The 17,750-nt window shown below is 45.0% G+C and overlaps 1 protein-coding gene across 1 annotated transcript; it reads right to left on the bottom strand.

Annotated features, from left to right (window-relative positions):
- Nucleotides 1-2,381: 2,381 nt before the first annotated feature.
- On the bottom strand, nt 2,382-17,469 carry capns1b (calpain, small subunit 1 b). The gene is made up of 11 exons (XM_072391889.1): nt 17,310-17,469; nt 15,931-15,989; nt 15,813-15,849; nt 14,041-14,133; nt 6,964-7,021; nt 6,789-6,853; nt 5,047-5,115; nt 4,882-4,960; nt 4,684-4,800; nt 4,251-4,309; nt 2,382-2,611 (listed from the first exon to the last, which is right to left on the bottom strand). Exons 2-11 carry the CDS (start codon nt 15,975-15,977, stop codon nt 2,585-2,587), a joined length of 651 nt encoding a protein of 216 aa, XP_072247990.1. The 5' UTR covers nt 15,978-15,989; nt 17,310-17,469; the 3' UTR covers nt 2,382-2,584.
- Between the last annotated feature and the right edge of the window lie 281 nt (nt 17,470-17,750).

Below are 17,750 nucleotides of genomic sequence, written 5' to 3'. Positions count from 1 at the left end.
TAAAAATGATGTTTGTTCACAGATGAAATGAAGCTGAACAGGAAATCTGTTGAGTTCAGACTGTCTGACAGGAAGTAAAAGTAAGAGAAAACATCAAAATAACTGTTTTCTTCATCTGCTTTTGCAGAAAACTATCCCAAGTTTTTCCAATTTGTGGCTGTAGTTATTTTAAGCCTTTTAGGAATGTTATAACATGTAAAACTGATCAGTTTAGTCTGTTTATGGGGTTGACAGAATGAGTAAAGGCTGAAAATCAACACATACAACCGCCCCCCCGCACTGCTGCACACCTTAAGACCTGTTTAAGGAAGAATGGGACAAAATAACAGCTGGAACTCTGCATCACCTGGTTTCCTCAGAGTCAGAACGGCTTTAAGTGTTGGCAGAAGGAAACAAAGTGCTTGGTCATTATTTGGTGTAATTCGGTCATTATTTGGTATAATTTGGTCATTATTTGGTGTAATTCGGTCATTATTTGGTGTAATTCGGTCATTATTTGGTATAATTTGGTCATTATTTGGTGTAATTCGGTCATTATTTGGTGTAATTCGGTCATTATTTGGTGTAATTTGGTCATTATTTGGTGTAATTCGGTCATTATTTGGTGTAATTCAGTCATTATTTGGTATAATTTGGTCATTATTTGGTGTAATTCGGACATTATTTGGTGTAATTCGGTCATTATTTGGTGTAATTCGGTCATTATTTGGTATATTTTGATCATTATTTGGTGTAATTCGGACATTATTTGGTGTAATTTGGTCATTATTTGGTGTAATTTGGTCATTATTTGGTGTAATTTGGTCATTATTTGCTGTAATTCGGTCATTATTTGGTGTAATTCGGACATTATTTGGTGTAATTTGGTCATTATTGGTATTCAGACCTGTTTGCAGGAAGAATGGTACAAAATAACAGCTGGAAGTCTGCATCACCTGGTTTCCTCAGAGTCAGAACGGCTTTAAGTGTTGGCAGAAGGAAACAAAGTGTTTGGTCATTATTTGGTGTAATTCGGTCATTATTTGGTATAATTTGGTCATTATTTGGTGTAATTTGGTCATTATTTGCTGTAATTCGGTCATTATTTGCTGTAATTCGGTCATTATTTGGTGTAATTCGGACATTATTTGGTGTAATTTGGTCATTATTGGTATTCAGACCTGTTTGCAGGAAGAATGGGACAAAATAACAGCTGGAACTCTGCATCACCTGGTTTCCTCAGAGTCAGAGCGGCTTTAAGTGTTGGCAGAAGGAAACAAAGTGTTTGGTCATTATTTGGTATATTTGGTCATTATTTGGTATATTTGGTCATTATTTGGTGTAATTCGGACATTATTTGGTATAACTTGGTCATTATTTGGTGTAATTTGGTCATTATTTGGTATATTTGGTCATTATTTGGTGTAATTTGGTCATTATTTGGTATATTTTGATAATTATTTGGTGTAATTTGGTCATTATTTGGTGTAATTTGGTCATTATTGGTATTCAGACCTGTTTGCAGGAAGAATGGGACAAAATAACAGCTGGAACTCTGCATCACCTGGTTTCCTCAGAGTCAGAACGTCTTTAAGTGTTGGCAGAAGAAACAAAGTGGGAAAAGATTCACTGACTTTATGGGATGTTGCAGGTCTGAGGTGTAAAAACTGATATTTATTATCATATTGAAATAACTTGTGAAAGTAAAAGTAGGAAATAAATCGATTCTTCAGCAGTTTCCTCTTATTTAGGGTTATTTATTGTATTTAAGTAGAAAGCATAAAACTCTTGAGCTGAAATTAACTTATAAAAAGTGTGTTTAAAGGCAGAAAATAAAGATTTCAGTGTTTATGTCCCTCTTCAAAACTCTGCTTCATGATTTTATCTGTGAAATTTGTCAGAGAACATTTGTTTAATCTGATTCTATGACTCATCTTTCATGGCACAGACAGCCTTAAAAAAGGGAAGTCAACCAGAATAAAGTGTTCAGGCTGGATTCTGGTGAAGGAGGCTGTTATAAGAGGCAGGACTCTTATAAAAAAGGTTTGTTTTAGGACTTTTTATGGTGGATAATTCACCTCCATCACAACAAATGTAACTTTCAGTCTCACTCAAACCATTTTAAGTCATTTAATCCTTTAAAGGTCATATATATTGAGATGTTTTCAGGTCTTTGTCTCATGTGATGCAAGCTGTAACCACAGGAGAGAAGCTGGTTTCTATTAATAGCACATCACATGTTGGGCAGAGCTCAGATTTATCACAGCCAACAACTCTTCCAGGGAAACACAACTCAAATATCCAGGAGAAAAAAGTTGCTTTATTTCTTGAAACATTTATCAGTTTCAGCTTGATAGAAATGAAAAACTTTTATTAATCAAAACATTAAAAGTTGTGCAACTGATATGTCAAAAAGCGCCACCTGACAGCAGGAGGAGCCTCAGCTCCACTTTGGTCCCAGTTTAAAGTTTCCCTTTGCTTTTAGCTCAAAGCAGGCGTTTTGGTCCGGTGTCTGAGAGAAGAGAGAGGTGTAGCCAGAGGAAGGGAGGCATGGGAAGTACAAAGAGAGGACGCTGTGGTCGTGGAGCAGCTTCCATTTGTTGCTTCAGGAGTACATCGTCAGCTGAAGCCACTGGGAGACATGAAAAGAATCAGAGTCAGCATCTGAGTGCAGGATAACTTCATCGTTCTTCTACTGCTGAGGCTGAAATTCAAGCTTTTTAAACCTGGACCTTATTTCTGGCATGAAATACGTTCATCTGCTCACAGAGAACAGTTTGGTGAAAGTCGGCGTCCTTCAGAAGATATTTAGATAACTGGAGATCCATATAACGGAGAGAACGGGGCTTAGAGGATGCAGCCTCTAAATAAGGCATTATCTGTCTTTATTTCACCAATACTTTAAGAAGAATGAATGAATGAACGTGTGCTATAGCTCTGTTAGCTCATAGCTCTGTTAGCTCATAGCTCTGTTAGCTCATAGCTGCCGTTAGCTCATAGCTGCTGTTAGCTCATAGCTCTGTTAGCTCATAGCTGCTGTTATGTGGCTACTTGCAGCTATAGGAGAGCTAACGGAGGGATATTTCTACACAGGCACTCTACTGGGCCCACTTCATGCCAGAAATAAGGTCCAGGTTTAAAAAGTTTCTTGCATTTCCCATCATGCTTTGGGAGAAACTGGAACAATCAGCGGCAGGTTTCAGCATGCAGTTGGACTCAAAGACATTTGTTCCTCTCTCACAGTTACAGAAACACACTTTCTTCAGGTGATCAGACTCTGGAGATGACCTCAGCTGTCGTTTTGAGCTTTTAGCTTCATATCATCGATCTACTGCAACAAAGCTCTTCAAAATGTGACCAACACATCGGCTGAATCAGGCTTTTTCTTCCAGTTTAGCCTTTTGGCCAAGTTCCCAGATGTCTTGAAATAGTTTTCCACGTCTTCCTTTCCTCTCAGACAGATTATTGTAATTCTCTGTGTGAAGTTAGCCGACTGTCACAGAGCACGGAGTGAATAAACTGTGCTGCAGGGGGGCGTGTGGATGAAGTGGGCCCAGTAGAGTGCCTGTGTAGAAATCCCTCCGTTAGCTCTCCTATAGCCGCAAGTAGCCACATAACAGCAGCTATGAGCTAACAGAGCTATAGCACACGTTCATTCATTCATTCTTCTTAAAGTATTGGTGAAATAAAGACAGATAATGCCTTATTTAGAGGATATATGGATAGAGAGTTGTCTAAATATATTCCGAAGGATGCCGACTTTCACCAAACTGTTCTCTGTGAGCAGATGAACGTATTTCATGCCAGAAATAAGGTTTAAAAATACTGGAGTTCGACTTTAATGTCTGGCCACAACAATCCAGATTCACATAAAAGAAGATTCATAAAAAGCAGCGAGCACTTTCAGGACTTGTCCTCTGTGGGCCTTGCAAGCTGCATTGAATAAGCTCCACAGTGATGGTGGAGGTGGACAGTTCAGGGGGTTATGATCCATAAGGGATAAGGCAAAGAAGCAGGATAACCTCACATATGTGACACAGAGAGCTGGGATGGGATAAATCCTTGTGATAAAGGGTAAAATTAACTATTTTTGAGGAAGAAAAATGAGTTTTATTTGCAGCTAAAACAGGCTTCAACAGAAATTCAGTCACAGACTGAATTTGAGCTCATCAAACAATGAGTTCAGGAAGGCTTAAAGAAGTCACATTTCCATTCGGCTTATACTTCATATGGTGCATGAATGCAGGGACAGAAATCAAACTGTGCTTCACCTCCTTGATGTCCAGGTCAATGGAGCCGTTGTTGTCCTTATCCAGAGTCTTAAACGCTCCTGCAGAACACAAACACGCTTTAAAACAACGCAGGTGCTGATGCAATGCCTAAAAATCAAACTGAAAAGTAATGAACAGCCTTCTGACGGAACATTTTCTGGACGATTTCCCACATTTTTCATATTTTGTAGCCAGATAAGGCTGAATTTTCTGTAAAAACGTGTTCAGAATGATGCATTTCACATCAAAAATATCACTTTATGCAGCGAAATGCTTCAGTGGAAGCAGCAAAGACGGCAAAATATGAAAAAGAATTCTCTGGAAAACCTGATTAATTAATAAAACAACAGTCAAAGTGACAATATGAGACAGTTTGCTGAGCTTTGAAAGGAAAACAGAGAAGAAGAGAGGACGAGGAGGCAAAGGCACTCACTGCACATGGCGTCCAGTCGCACCAGGCAGCCAATGAAATTATCAAAGTCCATGTCGCCATGCTCATCGCTATAGCGACGGATAATCATCTTGAACAGCTGGTCATTCAGAGGGAAACCTGCTCACACAAGCAAACAAAGTGGGTTTGAAATGCATCAAGGCTTCTCTGGTTCTATAAACTGAGAGCAGCGCATCTCACCTGCAGCTTTGAAGGCCCGCGGCAGCTCATGGGCGCCGATCACACCTGAACGGTCAGCGTCGTGGGACAGATAGATACCCTGGAGACCAAAAAAACAAGCAGGAGGGATGTTAAAAACGTGAATCAGGCAGCAAGAAGAGGAAGTCTGTGTTGCAGCGGACTCACCTGCCACTTCTTGATGTTGTTCCAGAGGTATTTGAACTCGTGGAAGCCCAGTCTTCCTGTGCTGTCGCTCTGCAGGGAGTCGGGTCAAAGCTCAAACTCAAGAACAAAAGCACTGAACGGCTCTGACCTTTCTAATCTGAATGGTTTGTAAAATGATCGGAGGGTGTGATGCAGTTCAGGGGTGAAACAGGTTCCAAATTAAATCAGTTCGTCCCCTTTTTTCCCATCAAAACAGCCTTGAATCGGGTCCATCGGACCGGTGAAGACACGCTGTGGTGTCTGGCACCGAGCCATCAGAAACAGATCCATTAAGTCCTGTAATCAGCCTATAATTAGACCTGATCGTCCAGCACATCCCGCAGATGCTCAGTTAAACTGGCATCTGGGAAATCTGGAGGCCAGGTCGTGCTCCTCAACCCATTCTTTTGCATTAATTCGTGGTCAGGAGCAGTGTTTATGTGGCTGTTAGGAGCCAAAATAACATCCACGTGTCCTGGTTCAGACAATTCTTAATTAATTAACTGCTTCACGGTACATCTTCAACATTAAGTAATCATTACAGCCGTAATCAGGGACGGCTGGTATAATTTGGGCTAACAGGGCTCAGCCCTCCCTACATTATTCAATAAAAATTAGAATATAATTTATAAATAATTCAATAAAAACAAATTGTTTTTTTATTTTTGATCAGAGGCGGAGCAAAATCTGAACTGAAACCCATGAAATCGGTGAAAACGGGCTAATTATCTACAGCCCAAGCGAAGCAACTCGGTTACACTTGACTTTTCTTCAACATTTGAGTGACAGGTTGCAAGTCCCGCCCCCTCCATTTGGGCTAAATCTGTACAGCCCAAAGCCAGCAGATTTGGACCAATCACAGACGACTCTACTTGATTACGTATGTAGGGCGAAACTTTGACATCGGCGTTAACAAAGTGGATTATTTACTTTCAAATCCGTTTTCTTCAATGTCCTCAGGTGAAAAAAGTAGGGGCACATCATCCAAAGGATATCCAAATTACACAGAAAGAAAAGCGCCAAAATCGTAGCTTTTGTGTAACTTGGTTTGAGAGAAAGGCTAACGGCTAACGTTAGAAAGGCTAACGGCTAATGTTAGAGAGGCTAACGGCTAATGTTAGAGAGGCTAACGGCTAACGTTAGAAAGGCTAACGGCTAACGTTAGAAAGGCTAACGGCTAACGTTAGAAAGGCTAACGGCTAACGTTAGAAAGGCTAACGGCTAACAGCTAACGTTAGAAAGGCTAACGGCCTCTTGAAGCTTCTCTTCAGATAAGGTAGACCCCCCCATTCATGTCACACAGATGGAACATTTTGTGGAGTATTTCTTTTAAGGCTCTCTTAACGTCTTTCTGGAGTGTTTTTCTGGAGTTACTATTTTAGTTTTGTGCTGATGTCTGAATTATTGTGTTCCAAAGCTAATTGCAATCGGCTATAAGTCTGGGTTGACCTTTTTTAAACCTTTTATGGTGTGAAAGTATTTGTTTTTCCAGAGAGATGGTAGATGGTATATTTTCCATCAGTGCATTCTTCTAAATAGTGTTTCGGTGGTTTGTTGAAAAGGCCCGTGCTGTTGTGATAGTTTAAACTTTCTAACAGGACACCTTTTATGTTGAAATACAACTACTTGGCTTTTATAATACATTAGCCCCCCCCATTCAATGTCACCACCAGCCTTCACTGGCCGTAATAATCCCTGCTGCTCCAGCATGTGAGGAAGGATACGTCCATGACGGCCACCATGCTCCTGCAGGACTCTATGCTGAAGCCGTCCGTCTTCAGGCTTCCATCTGAGGCAAAACAGCAGCTTTAGTTCAGCTTAATGTGGCTGCAGGGCTGTTGTACACAAACTGGCACAGAGGAGCAGCAGGAAGTCACAAAGAAAGGGAACTGCACTCACGTCTGGAAATGATTTTGTTCAGGATGTCCTTCAGCTCTTTCGGGCTCACCTCCATGTCCTGTGAAACCACACAGACACAAATCAGCCGTTTCATGCGAAACAACACAAGGCCAGAAGCTTTTTTCTATCAGTCAGAGTTAGTGCAGCTTTATTAGAATCATTTCTTCTGTGGAAGGAGAAAATAAGGAAGCAGTGGAGCTGATTTCACGCATCCAGGAACCTCCCTGAACTGAAGTGGAGCAGAACCCTGAGAGTCCCAAACAGAGTGAGTCACAGCTGATCTGAGTGTGACTCAAACTCTTTTCTTTCCTTTGATTTTCCTCCAGTTTCTGACTCAGAGCTGGAAAAACATCCCATTTGTTCGCTGTTGCCATGACGCCCTCCTCTGTTTGCAGCCGGCAGCACACAAACATGTTGTTCTGCGGTTCAGCGAAGGTTTGGTTTCAGGGATTTCCCACATCTGAGGTGCAAAGAATGCAGCTCAAACTGGACCAGAGTCCCCCCCCGGCTGCTCTGTTCCTTTAAAAAGCAACAGGCCACACCCACCCGGCGCTCAGCCAGGCGGGGGTCAGATAACTCGCTGCAGCCGGCTGGTTGAGCCGGTGACCACGCCCCTCTGATGACTCAGTAAACAAACACTCGGCACAACGCCCTCGGGCTCGAGTGGCGCCCTGTCAGACAATGGCAGGAATGCAGAGAGCGAGCCGCTGTGTGAGGAACACGCCCTGCGGCTGCACGCCGCTCCCTCACGTTTGTCTGAGGACGATCCGCCGGGCGACGCCCAGAAAAGCGGCGAGCTGCGAGCTGCTTGGCCATGAAATCTCAGCCGAGGTTGCAGATTCCTGAGAAGGAAAACTTCCTGATGAGTCACTTCCACTCGGGGGGGCTTCTCTGCTCTCTGATCCAATCACAGGCCTGGAAATCTCTTTACGGGTGGAGGCCGTAACGCGAGGCTTCCTGAACGCCGCGGCGCCCGTCACCGACAGGCGTTTGTTCACAGAATGAGTGAAAAAAGTGTCTTTTTCACCAGTTTCACCCAAATGCACCTGAGGACGCCATCTTCATCATCCTCATCATCCTCCCTGCCATCTTCATCTTCATCATCCTCCCTGCCCTCTTCATCATCTTCATCATCCTCATCCTCCTCCCAGCCATCTTCATCTTCATCATCCTCCCTGCCCTCTTCATCATCTTCATCATCCTCATCCTCCTCCCAGACATCTTCATCTTCATCATCCTCCCTGCCCTCTTCATCATCTTCATCATCCTCCCTGCCCTCTTCATCATCTTCATCATCCTCCCAGGCATCTTCATCATCCTCCCTGCCCTCTTCATCATCTTCATCATCCTCATCCTCCTCCCAGCCATCTTCATCTTCATCATCCTCCCTGCCCTCTTCATCATCTTCATCATCCTCATCCTCCTCCCAGCCATCTTCATCTTCATCATCCTCCCTGCCCTCTTCATCATCTTCATCATCCTCATCCTCCTCCCAGACATCTTCATCTTCATCATCCTCCCTGCCCTCTTCATCATCTTCATCATCCTCCCTGCCCTCTTCATCATCTTCATCATCCTCCCAGGCATCTTCATCATCCTCCCTGCCCTCTTCATCATCCTCCCAGACATCTTCATCTTCATCATCCTCATAGCCATCTTCATCCTCTTCATCCTCCTCCTTCATTCAGGCAGTTGGAGAGTCTTTTTCACTGCATCTTGGAAGGTGGAGCAGCTTCATTTCCCTTGAATGCACCGACAGGTGTGGTGAGGGAAGAGGAAGAAGAAGCAGCAGGCAGGTGTGGTGAGGGAAGAGGAAGAAGCAGCAGACAGGTGTGGTGAGGGAAGAAGAAGAAGCAGCAGACAGACAGGTGTGAGGGAAGAGGAAGAAGCAGCAGGCAGACAGGTGTGGTGAGGGAAGAGGAAGAAGCAGCAGACAGGTGTGGTGAGGGAAGAAGAAGAAGCAGCAGACAGGCGTGAGGGAAGAGGAAGAAGCAGCAGACAGACAGGTGTGGTGAGGGAAGAAGAAGAAGAAGCAGCAGACAGGTGTGGTGAGGGAAGAAGAAGCAGGCAGACAGGTGTGGTGAGGGAAGAAGAAGAAGCAGCAGACAGGTGTGAGGGAAGAAGAAGAAGCAGCAGACAGGCGTGAGGGAAGAGGAAGAAGCAGCAGACAGACAGGTGTGGTGAGGGAAGAAGAAGAAGAAGCAGCAGACAGGTGTGGTGAGGGAAGAAGAAGAAGAAGCAGCAGACAGGTGTGGTGAGGGAAGAAGAAGAAGCAGCAGACAGGTGTGGTGAGGGAAGAAGAAGAAGCAGGCAGACAGGTGTGGTGAGGGAAGAAGAAGAAGAAGCAGCAGACAGGTGTGGTGAGGGAAGAGGAAGAAGCAGCAGACAGGTGTGGTGAGGGAAGAAGAAGAAGCAGCAGACAGGTGTGGTGAGGGAAGAAGAGGAAGAAGCAGCAGACAGGTGTGGTGAGGGAAGAAGAAGAAGAAGCAGCAGACAGGTGTGGTGAGGGAAGAAGAAGAAGCAGGCAGACAGGTGTGGTGAGGGAAGAAGAAGAAGAAGCAGCAGACAGGTGTGGTGAGGGAAGAAGAAGAAGCAGCAGACAGGTGTGGTGAGGGAAGAAGAAGAAGCAGCAGACAGGTGTGGTGAGGGAAGAAGAAGAAGCAGCAGACAGGTGTGGTGAGGGAAGAGGAAGAAGCAGCAGACAGGTGTGGTGAGGGAAGAAGAAGAAGCAGCAGACAGGTGTGGTGAGGGAAGAAGAAGAAGCAGGCAGACAGGTGTGGTGAGGGAAGAAGAAGCAGCAGACAGGTGTGGTGAGGGAAGAAGAGGAAGAAGCAGCAGACAGGTGTGGTGAGGGAAGAAGAAGAAGAAGCAGCAGACAGGTGTGGTGAGGGAAGAAGAAGCAGCAGACAGGTGTGGTGAGGGAAGAAGAAGAAGCAGCAGACAGGTGTGGTGAGGGAAGAAGAAGAAGCAGGCAGACAGGTGTGGTGAGGGAAGAAGAAGCAGCAGACAGGTGTGGTGAGGGAAGAGGAAGAAGCAGCAGACAGGTGTGGTGAGGGAAGAAGAAGAAGCAGCAGACAGGCGTGAGGGAAGAGGAAGAAGCAGCAGACAGGTGTGGTGAGGGAAGAAGAAGCAGCAGACAGACAGGTGTGGTGAGGGAAGAAGAAGAAGAAGCAGCAGACAGGTGTGGTGAGGGAAGAAGAAGAAGCAGCAGGCAGACAGGTGTGGTGAGGGAAGAAGAAGAAGCAGCAGACAGGTGTGAGGGAAGAGGAAGAAGCAGCAGACAGACAGGTGTGGTGAGGGAAGAAGAAGAAGCAGCAGACAGGTGTGAGGGAAGAAGAAGAAGCAGCAGACAGGCGTGAGGGAAGAGGAAGAAGCAGCAGACAGACAGGTGTGGTGAGGGAAGAAGAAGAAGCAGCAGACAGGTGTGGTGAGGGAAGAAGAAGAAGCAGCAGACAGGTGTGGTGAGGGAAGAAGAAGAAGCAGCAGACAGGTGTGGTGAGGGAAGAAGAAGAAGCAGGCAGACAGGTGTGGTGAGGGAAGAAGAAGAAGCAGGCAGACAGGTGTGGTGAGGGAAGAAGAAGAAGAAGCAGCAGACAGGTGTGGTGAGGGAAGAAGAAGAAGCAGCAGACAGGTGTGGTGAGGGAAGAAGAAGCAGCAGACAGGTGTGGTGAGGGAAGAAGAAGAAGCAGCAGACAGGTGTGGTGAGGGAAGAAGAAGAAGCAGGCAGACAGGTGTGGTGAGGGAAGAAGAAGCAGCAGACAGATGTGGTGAGGGAAGAAGAAGAAGCAGGCAGACAGGTGTGGTGAGGGAAGAAGAAGCAGCAGACAGGTGTGGTGAGGGAAGAAGAGGAAGAAGCAGCAGACAGGTGTGGTGAGGGAAGAAGAGGAAGAAGCAGCAGACAGGTGTGGTGAGGGAAGAGGAAGAAGCAGCAGGCAGGTGTGAGGGAAGAAGAAGAAGCAGCAGACATGTGTGGTGAGGGAAGAAGAGGAAGAAGCAGCAGACAGGTGTGGTGAGGGAAGAAGAGGAAGAAGCAGCAGACAGGTGTGGTGAGGGAAGAGGAAGAAGCAGCAGGCAGGTGTGAGGGAAGAAGAAGAAGCAGCAGACAGACAGGTGTGGTGAGGGAAGAAGAAGAAGAAGCAGCAGACAGGTGTGGTGAGGGAAGAAGAAGAAGCAGCAGACAGACAGGTGTGAGGGAAGAGGAAGAAGCAGCAGGCAGACAGGTGTGGTGAGGGAAGAAGAAGAAGCAGCAGACAGGCGTGAGGGAAGAGGAAGAAGCAGCAGACAGGTGTGGTGAGGGAAGAAGAGGAAGAAGCAGCAGACAGGTGTGGTGAGGGAAGAAGAGGAAGAAGCAGCAGACAGGTGTGGTGAGGGAAGAAGAAGAAGCAGCAGACAGGCGTGAGGGAAGAGGAAGAAGCAGCAGACAGACAGGTGTGGTGAGGGAAGAAGAAGAAGAAGCAGCAGACAGGTGTGGTGAGGGAAGAAGAAGAAGCAGCAGACAGACAGGTGTGAGGGAAGAGGAAGAAGCAGCAGGCAGACAGGTGTGGTGAGGGAAGAAGAAGAAGCAGCAGACAGGTGTGAGGGAAGAAGAAGAAGCAGCAGACAGGTGTGGTGAGGGAAGAGGAAGAAGCAGCAGACAGGTGTGGTGAGGGAAGAAGAAGAAGCAGCAGACAGACAGGCGTGAGGGAAGAGGAAGAAGCAGCAGACAGACAGGTGTGGTGAGGGAAGAAGAAGAAGAAGCAGCAGACAGGTGTGGTGAGGGAAGAAGAAGAAGCAGCAGACAGACAGGTGTGAGGGAAGAGGAAGAAGCAGCAGGCAGACAGGTGTGGTGAGGGAAGAAGAAGAAGCAGCAGACAGGTGTGAGGGAAGAAGAAGAAGCAGCAGACAGGCGTGAGGGAAGAGGAAGAAGCAGCAGACAGACAGGTGTGGTGAGGGAAGAAGAAGAAGAAGCAGCAGACAGGTGTGGTGAGGGAAGAAGAAGAAGCAGGCAGACAGGTGTGGTGAGGGAAGAAGAAGAAGCAGCAGACAGGTGTGGTGAGGGAAGAAGAAGCAGCAGGCAGACAGGTGTGGTGAGGGAAGAAGAGGAAGAAGCAGCAGACAGGTGTGGTGAGGGAAGAAGAAGAAGCAGCAGACAGGTGTGAGGGAAGAGGAAGAAGCAGCAGACAGACAGGTGTGGTGAGGGAAGAAGAAGAAGAAGCAGCAGACAGGTGTGGTGAGGGAAGAAGAAGCAGCAGACAGACAGGTGTGGTGAGGGAAGAAGAAGCAGCAGACAGGTGTGGTGAGGGAAGAAGAAGAAGCAGCAGACAGGTGTGGTGAGGGAAGAAGAAGAAGAAGCAGCAGACAGGTGTGGTGAGGGAAGAAGAAGCAGCAGACAGGTGTGGTGAGGGAAGAAGAAGCAGCAGACAGACAGGTGTGGTGAGGGAAGAAGAAGCAGCAGACAGGTGTGGTGAGGGAAGAAGAAGCAGCAGACAGGTGTGGTGAGGGAAGAAGAAGCAGCAGACAGGTGTGGTGAGGGAAGAAGAAGAAGCAGCAGGCAGGTGTGGTGAGGGAAGAAGAAGAAGAAGCAGCAGACAGGTGGGGTGAGGGAAGAAGAAGAAGCAGCAGACAGGTGTGGTGAGGGAAGAAGAAGCAGCAGACAGGTGTGGTGAGGGAAGAAGAAGCAGCAGGCAGGTGTGGTGAGGGAAGAAGAAGAAGAAGCAGCAGACAGGTGGGGTGAGGGAAGAAGAAGCAGCAGACAGGTGTGGTGAGGGAAGAAGAAGCAGCAGACAGACAGGTGTGGTGAGGGAAGAAGAAGCAGCAGACAGGTGTGGTGAGGGAAGAAGAAGAAGCAGCAGGCAGGTGTGGTGAGGGAAGAAGAAGAAGAAGCAGCAGACAGGTGGGGTGAGGGAAGAAGAAGAAGCAGCAGACAGGTGTGGTGAGGGAAGAAGAAGCAGCAGACAGGTGTGGTGAGGGAAGAAGAAGAAGCAGCAGACAGACAGGTGTGGTGAGGGAAGAAGAAGAAGAAGCAGCAGACAGGTGTGGTGAGGGAAGAAGAAGCAGCAGACAGACAGGTGTGGTGAGGGAAGAAGAAGAAGAAGCAGCAGACAGGTGTGGTGAGGGAAGAAGAAGCAGCAGACAGACAGGTGTGGTGAGGGAAGAAGAAGAAGCAGCAGACAGACAGGTGTGGTGAGGGAAGAAGAAGCAGCAGACAGGTGTGGTGAGGGAAGAAGAAGCAGCAGACAGGTGTGGTGAGGGAAGAAGAAGCAGCAGACAGGTGTGGTGAGGGAAGAAGAAGAAGAAGCAGCAGACAGGTGTGGTGAGGGAAGAAGAAGAAGCAGCAGACAGGTGTGGTGAGGGAAGAAGAAGAAGCAGGCAGACAGGTGTGGTGAGGGAAGAAGAAGAAGCAGCAGACAGACAGGTGTGGTGAGGGAAGAAGAAGCAGCAGACAGGTGTGGTGAGGGAAGAAGAAGAAGCAGCAGGCAGGAACTTTAAAACCTGCTGAGCAGCAAATGACCTCAAACCAGGTCGGTAACAAGCATCAGAGCCAAGTTAAAATAAATCTGATGAGTTTAAATCACAAATAAATGCTTAAATCCCGGCTTCAGTCCGAGGAAGCAAACACAAAAATGTTCTGGGATGTTTTCTGCCTTTCGAAGCTCTTCCTGTCTGTGTGAAGGTCAGAGTTCACCAGCTGTTGCTCCCACAGAGGTAGAAACCTCCCTCAGCCCAAAGGATGCTGGCAGCTTTAAACAGGCAGAAATGGGCTCAGACTGCCATCTGAAATCACTGGGAAGCACAACAACTTCCTCTGTTGGACGATGGGAGAGTCGGGACCTCCAGCCGACGTGTTTATGGGATGTTTCACACAGAATAAAGCAGCAGCTGACTCTTCTGTAATTACACACCAAACCGTGTGGTTTGCAGCAGGAATGTTGAGTCCCGAAGCTTTCCTCTGCTCTGAACCGAATAGAAACTTATAAATGAGCTTCATGTGGGACAGAGTGAGGGAGACGCTGTAATCTGGACTGAAGTGGGGGCTTTCAGACCCTGTGTGCACACAGATTAAACCGGATTAAACCGGATTAAACATCAAAAACTCACGTCTCCAGCGAGCTGGTGGAAGACTTTTCGAAACTGCTTCTCCTCGTCATTCTCATGAGCCTCGGAGAAGTTGAGAGGTCTGCGGGGGGGAGGCTGCACACACAGAAACACACACAAAGAGCCTCTGTGAGCTGCAGCCACACACACATTCCTCCCTGGGACTGTTTGCTGTGAAATCAGCCTCTAAAGCACATTTACAGGCTTTATTTTCGTGAAATAAATGTGAAAATGTCACAGACGGAAGGTTTTTTAAACACAGACAGACGTTAAATGTGTTGCTTTGGACCTCAAACTCAATGGAAGACGTAACTCATCAGATTTAATCTGAATTTAATTTGTTTTAAAGGGTTTTCTCACCTGGACGGAGTATTTTACACAACTTTGGTCGTCACGGCAACCAGGTGAAACAGTTCAAACTCAATGGAAGACGTAACTCATCAGAGTTAAATCACATTTAATCTGAATTACATTTGTTTTAAAGGGTTTTCTCACCTGGACGGAGTATTTTACACAACTTTGGTCGTCACGGCAACCAGGTGAAACAGTTCAAACTCAATGGAAGACGTAACTCATCAGAGTTAAATCACATTTAATCTGAATTACATTTGTTTTAAAGGGTTTTCTCACCCGGACGGAGTATTTTACACAACGTTGGTCGTCACGGCAACCAGGTGATACAGTTCAAACTCAATGGAAGACGTAACTCATCAGAGTTAAATCAGATTTAATCTGAATTACATTTGTTTTAAAGGGTTTTCTCACCTGGACGGAGTATTTTACAGAACTTTGGTCGTCACGGCAACCAGGTGTAACAGACATTGAATTAGAAACTGACTCGACTGAAGCTCCAGCTTCATAAATACTGAATCCTGCTAATATATTATCTATTTTCAGGAAATAAAGTGAAACTGCTCACAGAAACACACTCAAAGAGCTTCTGTGAGCTGTTTGCTGTGAAATCTTCCATCACAGCAACTCGGCTGGCTTCGAGGACACAGAATCAGTATTTACGGTGATAAAATATCCAAATGTTCTGCTCCAAATCAAACTGGACTTGTGTCTGTTACAGTAAATGGTTAAATCAATCTGTGAGGCAGCCAAATCAGCCCCTAAAGCACATTTACAGGCTTATTTTCATGAAATAAATGTGAAAATGTCACAGGCGGAAGGTTTTTTAAACACAGACAGACGTTAAATGTGTTGCTTTGGACCTCAAACTCAATGGAAGACGTAACTCATCAGAGTTGAATCACATTTAATCTGAATTTCATTTGTTTTAAAGGGTTTTCTCACCTGGACAGAGTATTTTACACAACTTTGGTCGTCACGGCAACAAGGTGAAACAGTTAAATCTCAATGGAAGACGTAACCAGCTGTGGTTTTTAAAAAAGAAGGAAGTCTGAGCGACTTTTCGTTTGTTTAAGCTGCATAAGGTGTTTTAAAGGGTTTTCTCACCTGGCTGGAGTATTTTACACAACTTTGGTCGTCACGGCAACCAGGTGAGACAGACATTGAATTAGAAACCGACTCGACTGAAGCTCCAGCCTCATAAATACTGAATCCTGCTAATATATTATCTATTTTCAGGAAATAAGCTGTTAAATAATTTGCTGACACTGTTTCCACATCCAGTAAATCTGCCTCAGACAGTGGGGGGGGGTGATGCATTACAGTCATTATGTCTGTTGGAAAAGGTCAGATCAATACTCCAGGCTGTGTGGGGAGGGTGGAGCAGCTCCATCAGCTTTTACCCCAACCTTTCCGGTACTTACGGGGTCTGAAGGGACGAACTGGGCCGGGTCGATGTTGCTGTTGGAGGAAAGCGACAGCAGAGGGTTAACTTGGCTGAGAAGTGTTAGCGCAGCGCTGCCAGGAGAGGTTTGTGCTCACCTCACGATGTTAATGATGCCACCGATCAAATTCTTCGCCAGAAACATGTTGTTCTGTGTCTGAGGAGAGAGAAAAGGTGAAGTTTGGGTTTAAGGAACCGCAGTTCTGACTGGAACCTGCAAAAAGGCGTCAAATTAAACCAATTCTTTCACATTAAATGTGGATTTCTCTGTTTTACATGAGCAATAAAAGGAAATATTTGAGTATTTCAGACACTTTAGATGCTATATTCAGACATTTCTCACACATTTAATGACTTTAAACATCACATTTAAGTGTGACTCTTTGTCTCCGACCGTTTTATTTTTATCTTTTAAACGTTCATTTGTAGAAACAAACTAAGAACTAAGCAAACACGCCTTCTCCGGTCATTCAGGATGGGCCTGCTGTACAGGTGTGGGGGCCCTGTACAGGTGTGGGGGCCCACCTACAATGCTTCTCCTGCCTATAATCACATTAGAATAATAAGATGAATTGTTTTTAGTTTCTCTTAATAAATAAATCATATATATAAAATATATATATTATATATATATATTATTTATTATATTTCTAGTTTCTCTTAATTGAAGTTTTTTATTATCATTATTTAACTAAAAATATAATAAATAATATATAATTACTATATATATATTATATATTATATTTTTAGTTTCTTAATAAATAAATAATATATATATTACACATATATATATATTATTTATTATATTTTTAGTTTCTCTTAATAAAGAAATAATATATAAATATATATTATATATATATATTATTTCTAGTTTCTCTTAATTGAAGTTTATTTATTATTATTATTTAACTAAAAATATAATAAATAATATATAATTACTATATATATATTATATTTTTAGTTTCTTAATAAATAAATAATACATATATATAAAATATATATTACACATATATATATATATATATTATTTATTATATTTCTAGTTTCTCTTAATTGAAGTTTTGATGTTGAAAAGTGAGGCTTTAGAGAAATAAAATGAACGCTTTACACTTATTCCTGAAATCAATAAAAGACTTTAATAAAACTACAGCGACATTAATCATAAAAAGTAACTGAGAGCAAATAACTGCAGAATAAAAGCTTTAATCTAAGTCTAAATGTGTTTTTCCCACTTTTAGTTGAGTTTTAATAACCTGAATTTGCTGTTTAAAGACTTCACGGTAAAGTTCACCTGAGCTGCTTCACTTCCTGTTTAGCTCGGATCCTCCTGCGTGATGCAGCTGTTTCACAGCTGGGACATTCCCACCAGCAGTGGGTGCAGCGGCGCACAAACCCTGCTTTTATCTCCTCTCTGGGTCGGGTTTCAGCAGAGCTCACAGCAACGCAACACAGCTCGGAAAACAAGCGAGTTACTTACAGATTTCTGCTTCAGCTGCGGGGAAACAGGCGGAGCGACAGCGGGCAGAGGAGACAGGCGGAGCCGCAGAGGAGCGCACAAAGACGGGCAGACAGTCAGTCAGGAGGCGCTAACACGGCCGGAGTCCAGGAAAGCAGTGGAGCAAAAGTTCCTCAGTTATTCATCATCATCATCATCACCACGCCCAGCGCACACACCCACACACGCACGGAGGAGGGTAGGCGGGGCCGGCCGCAGGGTCCTAACGCCCTCCTGGTTCTATGAGCGAGAAGTAAACAGTTTATGCTGCGTTCACGGCCGACAGGAAGTATCAGCTTCAACAAAACTGCTTTCATCAGTCATCTCAGTTGGATTCATTCATGCTGCTCCGCCTGCAGAAATAACTTTTACTGCCGCTCCGCCTGCAGAAACTCTTACTGCTGCTCCACCTGCAGAAACAAC

This window comes from Leuresthes tenuis, unplaced genomic scaffold (genome assembly GCF_036924035.1).
Source record: "Leuresthes tenuis unplaced genomic scaffold, fLeuTen1.0.hap1 SCAF_9, whole genome shotgun sequence".
Taxonomy (NCBI): Eukaryota; Metazoa; Chordata; class Actinopteri; order Atheriniformes; family Atherinopsidae; genus Leuresthes; species Leuresthes tenuis.
This window is presented reverse-complemented; position numbering and strand designations above follow the sequence as displayed.